Here is an 18,215-nt window from a genome sequence, read left to right as displayed (position 1 = left end):
GACAGTCTAACATGACAGTTTTCGTGAGTTGCGCGTATCCACCAAGGTGGGCCTCGTCGGAGTACGCCCATCAAATACGCAACTAAAAATTTGCATAAGAAACTTTTTTTTCGTGACGGCTTTTGTGGCACGCTCACTTCAACAGTTCTAGACTAACATTTGAACGTGGCGTATCTCTAAACAAGGTTTTAAAGAAAATGATTCCATAATGCTTATTTTGTCGTTTTAAACCAAAACAAGGCAAAAACTATATTTAATTAAACTATTCGCCATTCTCAAAAATTTGGCTAGATAATATCGAAGGCCGCCATCTTAGGCCCACTGGGCCCACAAAACGGGGTACGCTCAGTTTGTATGGGAGCTGTCAACATGCTCCCGGGCTGATTAAAAACCGTTTCTGACCACTTTTTTCTTTTTTAATGCAAAAAAAAATTGACAAGACAACATTTTTTCGATGGATCATCTATGGTCCCCTTGGAACGAGCTGTCAAGTAGGAGCTTTTCTGTCAAGAAGGTCCGCGAGGTTAATTTTTCCAAATTGATTTAAAACCCATTTCAAACTCTTTGTACTATACAAAGGGTCATTGTACTCAGAAAAATAAGCTTTATCGCTGTAAACAATAATATATTATAAGTATATTTTTTTTTAATTTCAATGTTTAAATTATTAAAAAAATAAAATATTAAAAAAATAAAATATTTAAAAAGTTTAAAATCTTTAAAAATCTAGAAATTTTCAAAAATTAAAGAATTTTATTTTTTTTTAGAAATTTCAGAAATTTTGGGTGTGCGCGTGTGTACTAACGCGGTGTTGTGTTCCGGCCGGTCCGTCGAATTTACTCGCAAATCCGTGGTTATCCAGTTTACCACGACGTGAAGCTCCCTTTAGCGGGTTTTGGATCCTGCAGTGAACCGATTAAGAAATTCTAGAAACTATTTTTTCGAATTTTGAAAAATGTTTATTTTTTAAATATATTTTTTTTAATATTGTAAAATGTTCAATGAATTAAAAAGTTTTACAAATTCTCAAAGTTCTAAATATTCAAGAATTTTGGAAAGTGTTAAAAAGCTAAACAAAACAAACATATTTTTGTTAATTTTGATTTTTTTTCGAAATTGGGTACTAAAGCCCTATGTCAATTTTTATGTACAACGGTAAAAAACACGATTAGAAACCATTTCTGATCACTTTTTTTCATTTTAATGCAAAATTTTTTTTTGACAAGACAACATTTTTTCGATGGATCAACTATGGTCCCCTTGGAATGAGCTGTCAAGTAGGAGCTTTTCTGTCAAGAAGGACCGCGAGGTAAATTTTTCAAAATTGATTTAAAAATCCATTTTAAACTCTTTGTGGTCGTACAAAGGGTCATTGTACTCAGAAAAATAAGCATTATCGCTGTAAACAATAATATCAGCAATCTAAGCTTCATTTTAGGACCCAATTGTTGACTTTGTTTTTTTTTTATTTGAGAAATTAAAAGCAATTTTTGTTGTCAAACTTATTTAATAACTGTTGTTATTATTTATTATAATTGGGTCCTTAAATTAAGCAGATTAAATTAAACAGAAAAGTTGATACATTGAAAAAATGTTGTCTTGCCATTTTTTTTTATTAAAATGAATAAAAGTGATCAGAATGGGTTTTAATTGTGTTTTTTACCGATGTACATAAAAATTGACTTAGGGCTTTAGTACCCAATTTGATTGCTACAGAACATTGCACTGTAAAACTCACAGGTTTACAGAATTCTGCACCCACTCTAAATTCAAACGCAGCGTGTAACGTTCTGCAACGCTTGGAAACGCAAGATTGCCTGGCATCACTGCCGTAACTGTCAGAGCGACCAAAAATGTTTTGAAAACAACAACAAAATCGCGGCATTCCAGAATCAGAACGACGCCAAGTTGAAAAAGTTATTTTCTTTACCTAAATCAAACTGGTATTAAATAGCCATACCTGCCGCGATGAGCCGCCAGCAAAGACGAAGCTGCTGTTATCGCAACTGTGCCGTCACCAACTCGGAGCATCCCGAACGAACGCTGTTTCAGTTCCCGAAGGACGAGTAAGTTTAACGCTTAGCTTGACTAACGTTTGAAAAAGTTCTAAATCACAACATAACCTTTCAGGGCGAGAGCGAAACGCTGGACTGAACTGGGCGCCGTCGATACGAGTCTGTCGGGACCGCGTTTTATGTGCGATTTGCACTTTTCGCAGATTTATATGTGCTTTAGTGCGCGCCGCAAGATGCTACTGAATACGGCCATCCCGTACGAGTACGGAACGGAACCGTCGGATGATCAACAGCAGGGGGAGGAGCAGCAGCAGCATGATGTTATTCTGGGCGAAGCGGAAATTGTAGGGAGTACATCGTCTTCGCAGGGAGAGACGGAGGAGCATCTGGAAGGGACAGAGTATGGTGAGTGGGTTTGGAGTTGTTTTTTGAACGTTTAGTTGTTGATTTGAGGATTTTACTTTGCAGAGATGCTAGACACTGATGAGAATCAAATGACGGAGATTATCTACATGGACGATTTGCAGCAGCTCAATCAGGAGGATGCTGCTCCGCCGAGAAGTCCCGCAAAAGCCAGAATAATCAAAGTGGAGAAGCTTCCAACGCTGGTGACTTCCTCCTCCGGTATGGCAGCGATTCCAACGCTCGGCATCCCTCAAAAGAACATCATTCTGCGCAAGGTGAAGATTAAGAAGCGCCCCAGTTCGGCCGTCACCAGTCCGGTTCTGGCGAAGAAGTCAAAGCCTGACGTTGAACCACCCGTCGAAACAACGGTCACCTCGTCGCCGGAGAAGAAGATCTCATCGCCGAAAACTACCAAAAAGGTACAAACAGTTAAGGCCAGCAGCAGCAACAGTGTCGCGACCGCAGAAACGTCGAAGCCACCGCAGCCTGCCCCGGCCAAACCGGCGAAAGCTCCCAGCATTCCGGACAAACCGCTCCGGGTGACGATCATGGAGAGGCGCAAGGAGTCGATGAACGAGTTTATCTTCAAGGGCGAAGAGTACATTCAGCTGCCGAAGGAAGGTTTTCTGCAGGATTTGGACGAGGCGGACCAGCAGATGCAGCAGTGCAAGGCCAAACACAGCGCCGAAATGGACGAGCTTGAGCGGGAGCTGGAGGCTTGCATGGCAGAGAACGAGCAGTGCCGGACGGAGAACGAGAGCCTGACTAGAAAGCTTGAAGAGTATCGCATGATCATCAAGAACATGAAGGACGTGCTCGGGATGTTTGAAGCCCAGGAGGATTGAATAAATCGTTCTAATTTTAATGTTAACAGACTGAATTGTTTTATTTCTTAAAAAGTACCTAATGCTAACAAAATAAATAAACGAATCACTGCCTGGTGCTGCACCGCTGGCTACAGAAGACCGCGTCCGCGTACACCACGTGGTTACTGTCCATGATCAGGTGCTGGCAGTTGAGCCGGACGACTTTGGCCCGCTCGTAGACCCGTGACGTGAAGCAGAGCAGACCGCAGCCACAGATGGGCGTGCGGTTCATGATTTCCACCAGCAGGAAGGGAATAATGCCCGGGGCGTAGTGAATCTTGCGGGCAACCACGACGCGTGCGGCCATTTCCCACAGCGCCGGCATCTGGCCGGGAAGTGCGGGGATGCGAAGATCTGGAACGGTGCTGGCGTCCTGGCTGAGCTTGTTCTCCGACAGATCCAGCTGGTCGAGCTTCATGCGGGTCATGGATTCGGGGACCGATGCGAGCTGGTTGCGGGCCAGGTTGAGGAAGCGCAAGCGGGACATTTTCCAGACGGCAAAGGGCAGCTTCTGCAGGTGGTTCATTTGGATGTCGAGACGGACTAGAACCCGACAGTAGATTAAGCTCGAAGGGAAGTAGGTGAGGTTGTTGGAGGATATGTTGAGACTTTGCAGGCTCGATTGGATGGCCGGTTCCCGCAGCCATTCCCACGCGTGGTTTTGAAGTGCATTCCCGGACAAATCAACTTCCACCAGTCTCATCTGACCGAGCGCCTGTGGAATCTTTTCAATGCAATTGTTGCTCAAATTCAGCGTCCTCAAACTCTTCAGCAGCAAGATCTGCGGATCAAACCGGCACAGCTTAATGTCCGAGATTTGCAAAGACACCAAATTCCTGGAAAACCCCTTCAACGGATACTCCCCTCTACTCTTAATGACGCACTTTGTGGCCAGCACCTTGTTCGAAGCGGCCAGCACCGCCGACGTCTTCTTATTCACCATCGACAGACACGACAGCTTCGAGCCCCCATCCGGACCGTCAACTCCCGCACCCGTAAGCACCGCTCGCAGCACCTTCAAAAACCCAGTCAACTGAACGACCTCACTCTTGATCTGCACGTCGTGCTCGGGAATCTGGAACGATATCGTCGCCTTTCCCTCCGCCAAAAACCGGGTAAAGATCTTGCCCACATTCTTCCGCAACCCGTACCGGGTGCCACTCTTGTTGGAGTTGGTGATGAGCATGATGACCGGTTCCTCCGACGACGAGGAGGACTTTTTCTCGTTGCCCACCGCCAGCACGGTTTTCTGGAAGGCTCGCTTGCCGCCGGACGGCGGTCCGGACCGGTTGACCACGCACGTTTCGCAGATTAGCTTCATGGTTCACATTCTCCGATCGGCACCGATTTCTTTCAACACGAATATTTTGGTTTGCGTTTGGCGCGCTGCACCGGCGTTGTTCACCTCCTGTCAAACCTGTTTGGTCGACTTTTTGTGTCGCAAACTGTCAAAACAAGCTGCGCTATAACAAAATTTAATCAGCTGTTTCGTGAAATTTTGCACTTTGTTTAGCCAAACAGGTTCAAACATTTTTATTAAAAGTTTTAGGGAAAAATGAAACAGAAATTGCAGCATTATTTCAACCTTTTGAGGGGACAAAATAAACCTCAACAATACGTGTGCATAAACTGTGGAAGTCCGGTGCAAGAGTTGTACAAAAGAATCAGCTCAACCGTGCTTAAAATTACGGAATGTGTAAGTTCCAACGATTTACAACAAACTTTCGGCGGCAAAGAACTTTGTCCCAAGGGCTCTAATTCTGATGCGGTGTCAATCCAGAAAAGTGTTGCGCGTTGCGTGACGATTCCCATTTAGATACTTGAAATTCCCACTGTAGGCCGCTAAAACCCGGCTCGGTCAGTCTAGGAAAATCATCCTTCCGAGAGGTAAAAATCAAAATGGGTCTGGCGCCTGGAGGCCCAGTAGCAGTTGGTCGAAAAGAAAATGGTCTGTAGCAATAAGCAGCCCAAGCCAAAATAGGTCAGCCGAAATGACTGGGAGTCTCAAAATACTCCGACCACAGGAATTGGTCACAAGCTCCCAGTCACGACATTCCAGCAGGACTCTAGCAGAGTTCTTACAGAGCTGGATATTCTAACAACAGTTGAGCATAAACGTTCCGTCATTCTAGCAGGATTCTGACAGAACCGGCTCTGCTAGAATATTTCGTGACTGGGCTGAAGTGACCGGTTCCCTCAGAGACGTTCCGTTGGGGGTCAACAGAATTCTACTCATTCAATATAACATTACTTGGACTCGAAAATAAAATGATTGAAATTCAATAAATCAGATTTCATTTCAAGATCTTTTGCAAAGTTCTTTGTCAGATCGGTCAAGTGCACTTTTTTAAACGAATTATTATTTTTTTTAGGAAAAATGCAACCACCCTGCGGACAAGTACATCGAGTTCGAGGTGCTCATCATCCTGATCGATCTGGTTCTGCTATCAAAACCCGCCTACCGCCACATCCTGTACAATTCGGACTGCAAAAATCTGTGGAAAATTGGCATAATCTTGGTGCTGCTGGAGGCGTACTGTCTGTGGACCGAGGCCTTCAGCAGGTTCACAAACGTGCGCTACCGCTCGGACCACGCCGACCCGTTCCTCGCGGAGAAGGGCTTCTACGTTTCGTTGGCGCACATTTTCATTGGGACGATACTGCTGTACCTGTTTCTGTATCTGTTCACCCGAATCCTGCACCGCGTGGACGTCGGCCATGACACGGGCAAACCTTACCCGATGGCCCTGCTGCACGGAGTGGTTCTGGCGAGCATCGGGAAATTCTTCTTCATTCCCATCATCATCTGGAAGCAGAACACGTCCGACCCGGGAATGGCCATCCACATCAGCCTTGTGGTGGCTTACTTTGTGATTTCGCTAACCCAGATTCATTCCGTGATCAGTGGCTGCACGCGGACACGGTCGGCCGTCATCGTACTGCTGGCATTCATCGTAAAAACGTACTTTCTAACGGAAATCAGTGCATTCCTAAACAGTTTAATGTAAACTCTCTTATGACTCTTAATAACTAAACTGACTATCACAAATGCGTTTTATTTCGGCTAGAGTTTCACTAAAGCTAAGGTTTAACTGACTTCCATCCACGTGATTGTGAATTTCAAACAGTTCTCCACTTTCGGTAGCAGCTTTTGGTCCGATCACAACCACTATCGGATATCCGGTCTTGCGCGCGTCCATAAGTCGTTTCCCGATGGTCATGTTGGTACGATCATCTACCAAAACATCCGAACCCACTCCACTCAGCTTTCCGATTTCAAAATTCAACTTTTCAACCCACTTTTCACCCAGTCCCGCTTCTTTACTGCCTTCCTTCGGTGGAATCAAACAAACCTTGAACGGCGCCAACGCAAACGGCCACCGAATGTCTTTTTCACCGGACAACACCTCAACCCCAGCCGCCAACAACCGCGTCACGCCAATACCGTAGCATCCCATCTGCAACGTTTCCGGCTTTCCGTTCTGAGCCAAAAACTTCGCCCCCATCGTTTTACTGTACTTGTCGTCCAAAATAAATGCATGCGCCACCTCAATCCCGGCCTGCCGACTCACGTTGGCCCCACAGCACCTCTCACCCCCCCCGAACATCTCCTGGTTCCAACCCATCCCACACTCCCCACAACAAACCAGCTGATCCTCCCCAACCTCGCTCGGAAAGTGATACTCATGCGACTCCGATCCCCCAATCGTCCCGGTGTCCCCACGAACCTTAACATACCCAACCCCAACCGCATCAAACAACTTCCGATACGCCTCGTTCACCTCCTCATACGTCTCCCGCGCTTCCCCCCGTCCCACATCGAACGTATACAAATCCTTCATCAGAAACTCCTTCGCGCGCATCAACCCAAACCTAGGCTTCATCTCGTCCCGGAACTTGGTCGAAATCTGGTACAGCCGCAGCGGAAACGTCCGATACGAAACGGGCGAAATGGACGCCACCAGCGCGGTGATGCTCTCCTCGTGCGTGGGACCCAGGATCTGCTGCTTGCCGTGCCGGTCGGTGGTGCGCATCAGTTCCGGCCCAGCGCTCTCCAGCCGGCCACTTTGGCGCCACAAGCTGGCCGCCGTCAGGATGGGCAGGGTGAGCTTCTGGGCGGACGCGTGCCGCTGCATAAAGTGGTCCACCAGGTCGACGGCCTTCTGGAGCGAGCGCTGCAGCAGTGGCATGAGGTAGAAGGTTCCGTTGCCGGCCTGCCGGATCAGGCCCTGCTCGAGCATTAGCTGGATGTGGGGTGGCGAATTAAGGCTTGAAAGTTAAAACTGCTTTCGAAACTTACCCGTTGGCTTTTCGAGGTCACGTCCTGGTTTTTGACGACGGCATTTTTCGGGACGATTAGCGTAGGTTGAAAAATTTTCGTTAACCGATTCATTATGATATAATTTTACAGGAAAATTTTGAATTCAAGGGACATTCAATTAAAAATAACAGTTGCAGGGAGCTTGAGAGCGCGAATGTAAACAATTCGTACCGGCGTTGTTCACTTCCTTCGAATGTCGACTCGGCTCTTTGGTCGACTTTGCTTGCATATCTTTTGATAAGGTTGGATATTTAAATACACTCAACCCCCGGTGGTTGGTCACTTTTTCGTTTGACACTTTTTAGTTTGTACCCCGTTGGTTTGACAAAGTTAAACTAAAAAGTGACAAACCGTCACTTTTTACACGGCGCTCACGTAAACTATCAAAACAAACGTTTGATAGTGTGTGTGAACTCCGTGTAAAAGGGGTGTCAAACTAAAAAATGACCCCGTTCGTTTGACAACAGTTGGTGTCAAACCAGCGGGGTTTGAGTGTATCTATCTAGCTATCTATTTCTGATATTATCGTTCACAACGATAAAGATTTGTTTTTCTGGCCAAAATGACCCTTTGTTCGACCACAAACGGTTTACAAAGGATTTTTACATCAATTTTGAAAAATTAACTTCAGGCCCTTCTTTACAGAAAAGGTCCTACCACAGAGATGAATCGTTTTTTCTCACACTTTATTTACCTCCTGGCTAATCCACTTGTCAGATCGTTTTCCGAAAAGCGGCCTGAACAAACTTTTGAAACACAGCGTCAATTTCCGGATTGCCACAGTTGGCCACCCACCGGCGACAGCTGTTGAAAAAGATAAAATTAAAATCATAAAAAAAAATCATTCTGAAATGTTATGTTTCCGCTATCTTCAAGAATGGCTACAGAGCAGCGTCCTTCGGAAAGCCATGATAAGTTCTTCGCTCTGGGAACAGGCCGGAAACATTCCGACAACCCGCAAATTCACACCTCCGGCCCATTTTTTCAACTCAGTCTTCTCTTTGCTTCTACTTTGTTCTTGACGTTTACAAACGATAACAGTCAAAAACATCTGTCAAATTGGTCAAACCGGGGCTTCACAAATCAAACTTAAATAGTTCGTAATGGTTTTTACACAACTTTCCTATTTAATTTGTACATCTGTTCTCTGTGGTCCTACTTGACAGCTCGTTCCAAGGGAACCATGATCAATCGAAAAAAATTGTTGTGTTAATTTTTTTTTGCATAAAAATAAAAAAGGTGATCAGAAATAGTTTTTAGTCGTGTTTTTAATTGTTGTACATACAAATTTACGTAGGGCTTTAGGTCCCTATTTGAAATGAGCTTTTTTTATTAGGTCCTATCGAGGTTTTTAAGCGAAGATGGCGTTCGAATGGTGAACGCCCGAAATGTCAAAATCACGCAGTGGTACCAACATTACAAAAAACGTGTGTTGGTGCTACTGCGCGATTTTGACATTTCGGGCGTTCACCATGCGAACGCCATTTTCGCTTAAAAACCTGGATAAACATAAAACAACCGGGATTTAGAGATGAGAGTTGTGTTGTGATAAGGTTTGCAGAGCAGAAAGTACGATGTCGTCCGTTTGGAGTTCAGCGGTAAAAGAGGCCGAATAGAGCACAGCTCGTTTATTTAAGGTAAGTTAGAGAACGCGCGTTACATGTATTTGTACTGTCATTTGACTAGTACTCAAACGAGGGGTACTCAACAGTCCTTCCCCCTTTGCTTAAAAGTAAAGTTAATCGAACTCATTAATGAAATGATAAGCAAGGTTATGAATCAACCAAAAATCTAATACAACTTTTTGTACTATTCGAATGAAAATATTGTTCAGGAATTTAAAATAGTCACTTTTTGCGTTTTTACGTTTTGTTCCTTTCCGTTCAGAGACACCCCTAAACGGACGGTATCTGCCGCATCCAGCACCACACGTGTCCTCGTTCGAAATCTCCATGTCGTTTCGCATTTCGTCTTCAGTAGAAGGTCATTTCGTTTGCTGCACTCCACCAGTAACCTCTTTGATTGCCAGTCACCACGAACAGCACATCTCCTTCGAGTCCACAACACGACGGTTCGTGCTACTAGCCGCCATCGCGCTTTCTTGTCTTCGCTACACTGGGAACCGTGTTGAATGAGTATCTGTTTAAAATACAAATAAAATTGTTTTAGGAAATTTATAATGAAAACTGTAATAACAACTCTAAAACTCAGGACAGAAATCCAGCATATCAGCCTGTGAACAAAGCCAATGGACCTTGAAACAACAAGTAATTCATCACTATTGTGGATTTTCGATTGAGAATTAATGCAAACAATGCATGGAATCAAGATATTTTGATCTATTTTATGAAAATATATGCTAGGTATGTCCCAAGTTAAAGAGACTACCTCATTCACCACCCTTTCAAAAAGTTTCCATTGAAACCATTGAGTTTCCACATCTACTATCTGATCATCTGTCAAACACTTCTCTTGAAAAGTTTTAGTTTTAGGTATTCTATAGTTTAACTTGTTTATAATTTGCTTTTCATTCAATGTACCATTGCACACACAACTATTTGAAATTAAACTAAATTTCCATGACAGACAATCATCGTCTTGAATAAAATTAATGAACTGAATTGAACAAATGACCAACAAACTAAAATTATGGAATTCTCCATTCGTCACTTTCGTCAGCCCGCGAATAAGGTTTCTTAGCAAACAAATTGAGAAAACTAATCTCAAAAATATGAATAACACAATGACTATTGCCAAACTGTCCAGCAAACAATTACATTCAAGCAAACAAACCAACAGCTTTGGTTTGATGCTTTTAATAAGATTCCTGTCCAACACTTGTTGTTTCTCAATTGTGTACCAAATATGACTTTCCAAAAACAGATTTAATGATTTGGCATAGATGACTTGTAAACATTTCAATTTCCCGCTTTGTAAATATAGCGGTTTGCCAACTTTGTCATTTAACAACCAGCAATCGTCCACAAATTTTTGATCATGCCGACCACAAAAATCGTCAACAAAGCGATTGTCTAACTTTTAGTACATCCTTTACTCAAAATCAAAATAAATTGCAAATTTGCAATGCTCGTCAAAATTTCAGTCATCAGTTCGTACAGAAACAACGAATTTTGTATAGCTTTAAACCCATTATGGCAAACAATTACAGCAATCATAATCAAAAATATTATCATCAATTCAATGTTTTGCATATCATACTCGTTTTTCAAATTAGATGTACATAGCTTTAAACTCAAACTACTACCTTTTCGCCCTGACATCTCAGAAACTTCGTCAAATAATACTTTTTCAAAACAAACACTTTCCGAACTTTCTTGAAACATTCCCCAAATTGGGGTTAAAATCAAATTCTGAACATCATCAATACAACACTCAAGTCCACAACCATCATTGCCAATCAGCAGCTTTTTGTCCGAACTCTCACAGTTATCAAAATTGTCACTGTCTTCCCAATTTGAGGTATAATATAAATTTGCTGCTATTGCATTGCTTGAAATATTCCTTTTGTTATCAAAATTATGTTCAATCGAACCCACGTTATTTTCCAACATCACATCTTGTTTCATATCCAAAACATCGTCATACAAAAATAAATTATTCAAACCACACACAACATTTTCTTCCCAATTTGGGGCACCTTCAAAACTCACGCTGACATCTGCTAAAAGTTCATTAAAACCAACATTCTTACATTCACCACCTTCCATGTCCTCATCCTGTAAAATCCAAAACCACAAAACAAGTTTTCATCCCAATTTGGGGCATCATCACAATTTTCATCAATATTATAACAAGTCTTATCAAACACATCGTTCAAATCCAAAATCGAATCATCCTCCCAATTCGGGGTAAACAATTTTTTCAAATCAATGTCAACATAACTATCATCATCAATTGGTATAGAAAATGTGCTGTCATTCAACAAGCAACTATCATCAACTTCCAAATCAACCATTTGGTCCTCTATTTGTGTTTCATCCAGCTTAATATATGTTGTGTTCAAGACAGTAAAAATTTTCATGCATTGGTCGTTATTATCTTGAAAGTTTTCTATTTGGTTGAACATTTCCGCATTTGCGTACTCAATTTCACCACCTTCATTGCAGGAATAATCATCTGCAGTACTCTCACCCATGAAATTCACAAATTGTCTGTTAAAGTAATCAAGTTTGAAGCAATTTTGCTTAGAATGACCCATTTTCCCACAAAATCACACGAAATTCTAGTCTGAGGATATCTCCTATCATAGCTTTTGTCAAAATACCTTTGTTGTTGTGTTTGGTTATTGAACCTTCGGTTAGTGTAAACTTGAGAATCAGAATTGTAGTTTTTATAAGGCTGAAATCTGGAATTGTTTCGCCTTTCTGGAAAATTTTGCAACCCATCATTTTGTCTGTAATTTCCGTACCGTGAAGACCCTTGTCTTTGTGTTGTTGTCTTTTGAATGTAATGAATTTGTTCTGGTGTAAAGTAACTGTACTGTCCCAATTGAGATCCTCCAGGTTGATTGTTTAACGCTTTAACGTTTTGTTTTGCTATGTTCCATGTTGTTATGAAGTTGTCCATCTTGTCCAAAGTCAAACCTTCCTCCTTCAGCAAATTCTCTTTGAGATTCCCGTCAAGAAGACCCGCCAGAACCCTGTCCATGATGGCCACGTCCTTAAACGCCCCAAAACCACAGAATTCCGCCTGCAGCTTGACCGCCTGCACGAAATCCTCAATGGATTCATCATGTTGCTGGTTTCGTTGACTAAAACGAAAGCGCTGGACTAAGTCCGGCTCCGTTTTGTCCAATTTTTGTTTCAGTTTTAACACAATATCAGCATAAGAGGCTTTATCCAGCTCATCTTTGCTGTAGTGCAGCTTTAATTGAGAAAAAAAGAAACGGTCCGCAAATCGTCATGAAATGCGATTTTTGGCGATCAGCCGCAACTTGATTTGCGTGAAAGGTATAGGCCAGTCGATCTGACCAGTCCGTAAATGACGTACACTTTCTAAACATCTCAATAGAGGTAGCTAACCCGTTCGAACCCATGTCTTGATATCAAAAATCAGGTAAAAAAAAATCAAATTCCAAATTTCCCAAAGAAAAAAATAAAAAGAAAACACACAAAAATCTCTATTACTGCAAATCCAGGGATCAAATCAAAGAAAAGCTTGCTACTCACCGATCTCGCACCCGGCCTTTGCCAGCAAGCAAACTTAACCTCCTGCACAAACTCGTCGTGCGCACCGTGCACCAGCACAGGAAAACGTCGTTCAGCGAAGCAAAGTTTGTGCACCGGCTCAAACAGCTGAATTACACCGTGGCAATTTGGCCTCACTAAATTAAAGAAAAAGAAAAACTCTCTTAATGAACCAATAAATAAAATGGCGAAACCCTTTGTTCAAACGAACAAAAGATTCACACACACACACTTACAAAGCAACCCGGTTTTAGTCGATTAATAAGCTCACATGAATTTTTCCTCACAAACTCCTCAGTGATACTTGCTAAGGAATTATTTTTTATTGAAATTATTTTTGGCAAAAGATCACTTGACTCCAATTGCCCTAGCTTACCAAAGCTGCTTTCTCCCGGTCCAAGAACAAATCGCCTGGTCACCGCCGCCAACGAACGCTCTCCTTTGTCCCAAAAATGCCGCCGGAACTGCCGACGCTCCAAACCACCGCAAAAAGCAGAACCTTCACCGCACCGAATCAGCAAAAATCCACCGGAATACGCCGCGCAAAATCGTGCCACTTGCCGCCCGAACCACGGAATTCGCCGTGCTGCGACCGTTCCGATGCGAATCTCCGGCCAACAGGTACCGCACTTCCAGGCACACCGACAGAATCCTCGGTTTTGCTGCTGCTCACTCGGCGTCGGTTTGTAGAAAACAAAATGGTGCCGCCGCTACTCGCACACAATGGCTAGCAAATTTCTTCCCCGATGCGTGTACACCCGAACAGGACGATCGTTTCAATCCCGCAAAGGAAAAATTGATTAAAAAAAAACTGTTCGATTAAATACACCACCGAAAGAAAAAAATCGCTCGCGTAGTTCTTCACTCCTTCGTCGCCAATTAAAACAACCGGGATTTAGAGATGAGAGTTGTGTTGTGATAAGGTTTGCAGAGCAGAAAGTACGATGTCGTCCGTTTGGAGTTCAGCGGTAAAAGAGGCCGAATAGAGCACAGCTCGTTTATTTAAGGTAAGTTAGAGAACGCGCGTTACATGTATTTGTACTGTCATTTGACTAGTACTCAAACGAGGGGTACTCAACAAAACAAATCGTCGCTTGTGTGCTATCTTGTGACACGTGACACGTACGTCTTATCTTTTTACCGCAGACGTGTCACAGCATGCTCCAATCTAGAGATTATTTTTTGTAAAGGTTCGATTTTTTTTTGCATGTTTTTGAATGGCTTTGAATTAAAGTGAAGAAAAAAAAATAAAAAATAAAAACAGAAAATTTTATTTATTAGACAATTCTGGATTTTTTTTGAGGGTTAAATAAACCAAATTTTCAGTATTAGCTGTTGGGTGTTTTTTAAAACCCCTGACTCAAGGCGGTTTCAAAAACATCCAAAAAGCAAAAACTGGAAATTTGGTTTATTGGGCCTTTAAAAAAAAAACTCCAGAATTTTACTAATTTGCGTAATCATTCACTTGGTTATTGAAGAGTGTGGAATAAAACACGTCTGTAGGGTTTGGAGTTTATTCGGGTAATGAACTAATTTTAGGTTTGACTTGAAGTCTTCCTTCTTCGTTAGCACCGGCCTACTCGGTTATCTCCAACACTCCTCCTCGAGGTGCTGGTGCTAATCCGCACGCTCCTGCCAGCTTAGACATCCTGACTCCTGGTAGTGGCTTCGTCAAGATGTCTGCTACCATCTCTTCAGTTGGGCAGTAGATGTACTTCACCTCGTCCTTCTCCTTCACGTCCCGGATGAAGTGGTACTTCGTCGCGATGTGCTTGGTGTGGTTGCTGAACTTCTCCTTCTCCAACATCTTAAGGCAGCTCTGGTTGTCCTCGTTGACCGTCACAGCGCCGTCCTCGTCCAGATCCTCCAGCAATCGCTTCAGCCACAAAGCTTCTTGTGTCGCTTCAGCCAACGCAATGAACTCTGCTTCCGCCGTTGACAGCGCGACGCACGTCTGCTTGCGACAGCTCCAGCTGATCGTCCCACCGTTGAACAGGAATATCTGTCCGCTGTTCGACTTCCTGTCCGCGGTGCTCTCCACCCAGTCTGCATCCGAGTATCCGATCAGTCCAGCTCGTTCATCGGTCTTGCTCACCTGCAGACGATAGTGGCTGGTCCCCTTCAGGTACCGGATGATCCGCTTGAGCTCGGTCCAGTCCGTTTGAGTCGGTGCAGCTGTCTTCCTGCTCAGTATCGAAATCGCTGCGGAAATATCCGGTCTCGTGTTTACCGACAGGTACAGCAGCTGTCCGAGCACCTTCTGGTACTCGACGTTGTCCGGCAATGGCTCTCCTTCCGCTTCTTGCTTCAGATACCCAGGGTCCAGGGGCATCTTGGAGACCTTCGCATCGCCCAGACCGTTGCTCACGACGACCTGGTTGATGCACTTCGCTTGGTTGATGAAGAAGTCATCACGGTCATCGCGCTCGACCTCAATTCCGAGATAGTAGTGGATGTCGCCTAGTTGACTGATCTCGAAATTCTTCTCCAGTGCAGCTACCAGCTCTTGATGGAGTCCACTCGCATCGCTGGCCACAATTAAATCGTCGACGTACACCAGTACGTAGCAGCACTTGTTCGCCTTCACCTTCTTGTACAGACAGGGGTCCGCCTTGCACCTGGCGAATCCTTGTTTGGCGAGTACGGTGTGCAGCTTGTTGTTCCACGACCTGGCTGCTTGCTTGAGGCCGTAAAGACTTTTCTTGAGTCTGCACACTTTCCGCTCGTTGCCGTCCGCAACAAACGCTGGTGGTTGGCGCATTTTTTTTTGCATTAAAATACGATTCAGGATCGATTCGGAAACTTTGATTAATCAAGACTTCAATTTTGCTATTCAGAAATAAAAAAAAATAAAAAATGGACATTCAAGAGATGAAGAATTTTAAAATTCAAAATTGAAGAAAAACAATGTAAATGTGCCAAAGCAGAAGTATAAACAAAGAATCTATCTTGCTCATTACTTTTATGTAAGCATCCACTGACGTAAGCAGGACACTTCGGCTTTGACCAATTTACATTGATTTGCTCAATACCTCAAAATATGCAATTTAAAAAAATGCTTTTACAATTCATAAATGCAAAAAAAAATAATAATAATAATGGATTTAAAGATTCACAAAACAAATTAAAAATAATGTACAAAAATCAAAAACTTTAAAACTGAGATATTTTAAAATTCAAGCTTTGAAAACTCGAAAATTCAAAAGCACAGTAAAATAAAAATTCCAAATAAAAAATAAAAGCATAAAAAAATGGTAACAGCTTAAAAATTTATGAATCCTGAGATTTTTTTTTTAGTTCAAAAACCTCGATTATCCAAAATTTTCGCCAGAATTTCGATCCGAAAAATCGAAAAAGATTTTTTTCTGAAGATGTGAGTATTTTTGATAAAATATGATTTCAAAAATGCCAAAAAATTTTAAATGGACAACAGAGGCAGCGAAAGCAAGCTAGAGAGGGTAAAGAATAATTCCAAGGAATAGAAAGTACCCTCTCCTTTGATCTGCTGTTCGCAAAACAATTTCTTGACCTCTTTTCTTTGGAGGTGCGTATTGGTCTGTAAGTTCTGTCAACTAAAAATGCGGTCAAAATATTTAACAATTCAACAATTTAAGAATTGAAGAATAGTTAATTGTATGATCAAGCTATTCATTTTGTGATATTTTTTATAATTTCAAACAATGTCACGTGCTCGTAAAATATGATTTTCTACCGCATATATTTTTATTGACTCTACTGCATGGTATGTAACATACATGTACTCGTGATTAATATATTCAATTTTTTTACCATATTTTTCTTGTGTGGTGTGATCCAATATCATCAATTATAAATATTGAATGTTTGGCTGGTACATAGTACATCATGTGAGATGGCTATTTTTACTTTCTTTTCTTCTTCCCTTAGATAGATTTTTTTTTACTTTTGCTTGTAACGGTGTAATAAGAAAAATTCCATTAATTTTGTGTGTCTTCTCTGTGTGTTTCTTGTATTAACGTATATATGGAATAGTATCATATCTTTCTCGTGTACGCTTTTGTGTGTGTAGCATAAATTTTTAATGCGGGACCTTTACCACTCCCCAAATACTGCGCAAATAGTTTTTGCTTCCGTTATAAAATATGCATCATGTATACTCCTTTAATTATCGGAATACAATATTATTTTTTTTCGATTATCTTGACAGGAAATATTCTTAAACGCTAGGAGTACATTATAAAACACCAGCATAGGGAGGTTCGATGAGAACAATTCATCGAACCGCGCGGCCAGATCACGGTGCCACGCTATGCCGGTGCGTCACTGAAGGTTTTTTGATGAATCTTTTTTGCATGCTTGCTTACTTAATTTTGATGTCACGCACGCACGGGGGTTGTTCCAGGTTTCCCCGGCGGCGGCGGCTGATTTTATGTTCTATGATCAATTAACGCAATTTTAGTTTACTGCGGGAGAATGTTCTGTTCCGTTGTGTTACCTCCCTCCACGAACCGCTCCGGGCCCAACTTAATGGTCCGTGTGTTCCGCCGGGGGTGTCCAGGAGTCCATATCGGGCAGCGGGTTTCCCCATTCGCGGGCCATGATCAGGATGGTGTTCTGGTGCAGTTTGGGTCCGATCAGCGGGTTCATCTGGGCCATGTAACAGCACAGCCAGCTGAGGGAAGGACACAAAGAAAGTTACAACTCGTTTCGGGATTCTTCTACCAGCAGAAAGGAAATACTCACAAAAGCCAACAGGTGACCGCGGTCAGTATCAGCACGCACTGGACGATCCTGAAATTCCACAAAAGCACAAAATGAGTCACGTTACGGGAAAGATTGTGCCAAGGCCACTTATCAATGCGACACCCAAAAAGGCCACTTACCCTCTGTTGGGTCCCTTCGGGGCAATGATCGGCAAAGCGATGCCAATCACGCCGAAAATGGCCGAGAAAATAATGATCGGTAGTGCGGACGCCCCCATGGTTGCTGGCGGAACAGGAAAAATCGATATTAATGCGTCGTAATGGCCAAAAACTTGCGAAAATTTCACTGCACTCTGCGAACCTACCTGGCGACTTACAAAATCGATTGACTCGAAGTGAGAAAAATATCACATGACAGGTTCGGGTGAGTGCCCGCGATACGCGTCACTCATCATGTGACGTTTCAAACGCGGTAACTCACGGTTTGATCGAACAATGTAGGTTCAACATAGGTAAGAATTATTTTACCATTTGTGTTTGTATGCGTTTTGACGTTATTTTTTAATGATTTTTAACGGAACTTCTTGAACAATTTTTTTTTAAATTTACGTAAATTTGAACTGTTGCTTCAACCAGATCAACATAATCGCATATAAAATTGTACCACTAAATATCAAAATTCTTGCTTCACGCACTCATCTGTGAGTGATAAACGTGCT

The 18,215-nt window shown here is 42.6% G+C and overlaps 5 protein-coding genes across 6 annotated transcripts; 2 read left to right on the top strand and 3 right to left on the bottom strand.

The window, feature by feature from the left end:
• Nucleotides 1–1,846: 1,846 nt before the first annotated feature.
• On the top strand, nucleotides 1,847–3,295 carry LOC6046242 (titin). Its single transcript, XM_001863434.2, has 3 exons — nucleotides 1,847–2,066; nucleotides 2,131–2,420; nucleotides 2,484–3,295. Exons 1-3 carry the CDS (start codon nucleotides 1,969–1,971, stop codon nucleotides 3,263–3,265), a joined length of 1,170 nt encoding a protein of 389 aa, XP_001863469.2. The 5' UTR covers nucleotides 1,847–1,968; the 3' UTR covers nucleotides 3,266–3,295.
• LOC6046241 (leucine-rich repeat protein 1) lies at nucleotides 3,280–4,751 on the bottom strand. Its single transcript, XM_001863433.2, has one exon. The coding sequence runs from the start codon at nucleotides 4,605–4,607 to the stop codon at nucleotides 3,351–3,353; it is 1,257 nt and encodes a 418-aa protein (XP_001863468.2). The 5' UTR covers nucleotides 4,608–4,751; the 3' UTR covers nucleotides 3,280–3,350.
• Nucleotide 4,752: 1 nt separating this feature from the next.
• On the top strand, nucleotides 4,753–6,331 carry LOC6046240 (protein ARV1). Its single transcript, XM_038262886.1, has 2 exons — nucleotides 4,753–4,982; nucleotides 5,659–6,331. Exons 1-2 carry the CDS (start codon nucleotides 4,842–4,844, stop codon nucleotides 6,292–6,294), a joined length of 777 nt encoding a protein of 258 aa, XP_038118814.1. The 5' UTR covers nucleotides 4,753–4,841; the 3' UTR covers nucleotides 6,295–6,331.
• Nucleotides 6,253–7,763, bottom strand: LOC6046239 (probable proline--tRNA ligase, mitochondrial). Its single transcript, XM_038262884.1, has 2 exons — nucleotides 7,587–7,763; nucleotides 6,253–7,530 (listed from the first exon to the last, which is right to left on the bottom strand). The coding sequence occupies exons 1-2, from the start codon at nucleotides 7,677–7,679 to the stop codon at nucleotides 6,310–6,312; spliced, it is 1,314 nt and encodes a 437-aa protein (XP_038118812.1). The 5' UTR covers nucleotides 7,680–7,763; the 3' UTR covers nucleotides 6,253–6,309.
• Nucleotides 7,764–16,502: 8,739 nt separating this feature from the next.
• On the bottom strand, nucleotides 16,503–18,013 carry LOC6046238 (V-type proton ATPase subunit e 2). 2 transcript variants are annotated; one of them, XM_038264974.1, is made up of 5 exons: nucleotides 17,862–18,013; nucleotides 17,677–17,779; nucleotides 17,537–17,584; nucleotides 17,289–17,465; nucleotides 16,503–17,227 (listed from the first exon to the last, which is right to left on the bottom strand). In XM_038264974.1, the coding sequence occupies exons 2-4, from the start codon at nucleotides 17,772–17,774 to the stop codon at nucleotides 17,318–17,320; spliced, it is 294 nt and encodes a 97-aa protein (XP_038120902.1). In that variant the 5' UTR covers nucleotides 17,775–17,779; nucleotides 17,862–18,013; the 3' UTR covers nucleotides 16,503–17,227; nucleotides 17,289–17,317. The 2 variants fall into 2 exon arrangements, with proteins under 2 accessions (XP_038120902.1, XP_001863465.1); XM_001863430.2 differs by having other exon boundaries at nucleotides 16,503–17,465.
• Between the last annotated feature and the right edge of the window lie 202 nt (nucleotides 18,014–18,215).

Source organism: Culex quinquefasciatus, chromosome 3 (genome assembly GCF_015732765.1).
Source record: "Culex quinquefasciatus strain JHB chromosome 3, VPISU_Cqui_1.0_pri_paternal, whole genome shotgun sequence".
Taxonomy (NCBI): domain Eukaryota; kingdom Metazoa; phylum Arthropoda; class Insecta; order Diptera; family Culicidae; genus Culex; species Culex quinquefasciatus.
Note: the sequence above shows the minus strand (reverse complement) of the source record. Positions and strands in the feature narration are given on the sequence as shown.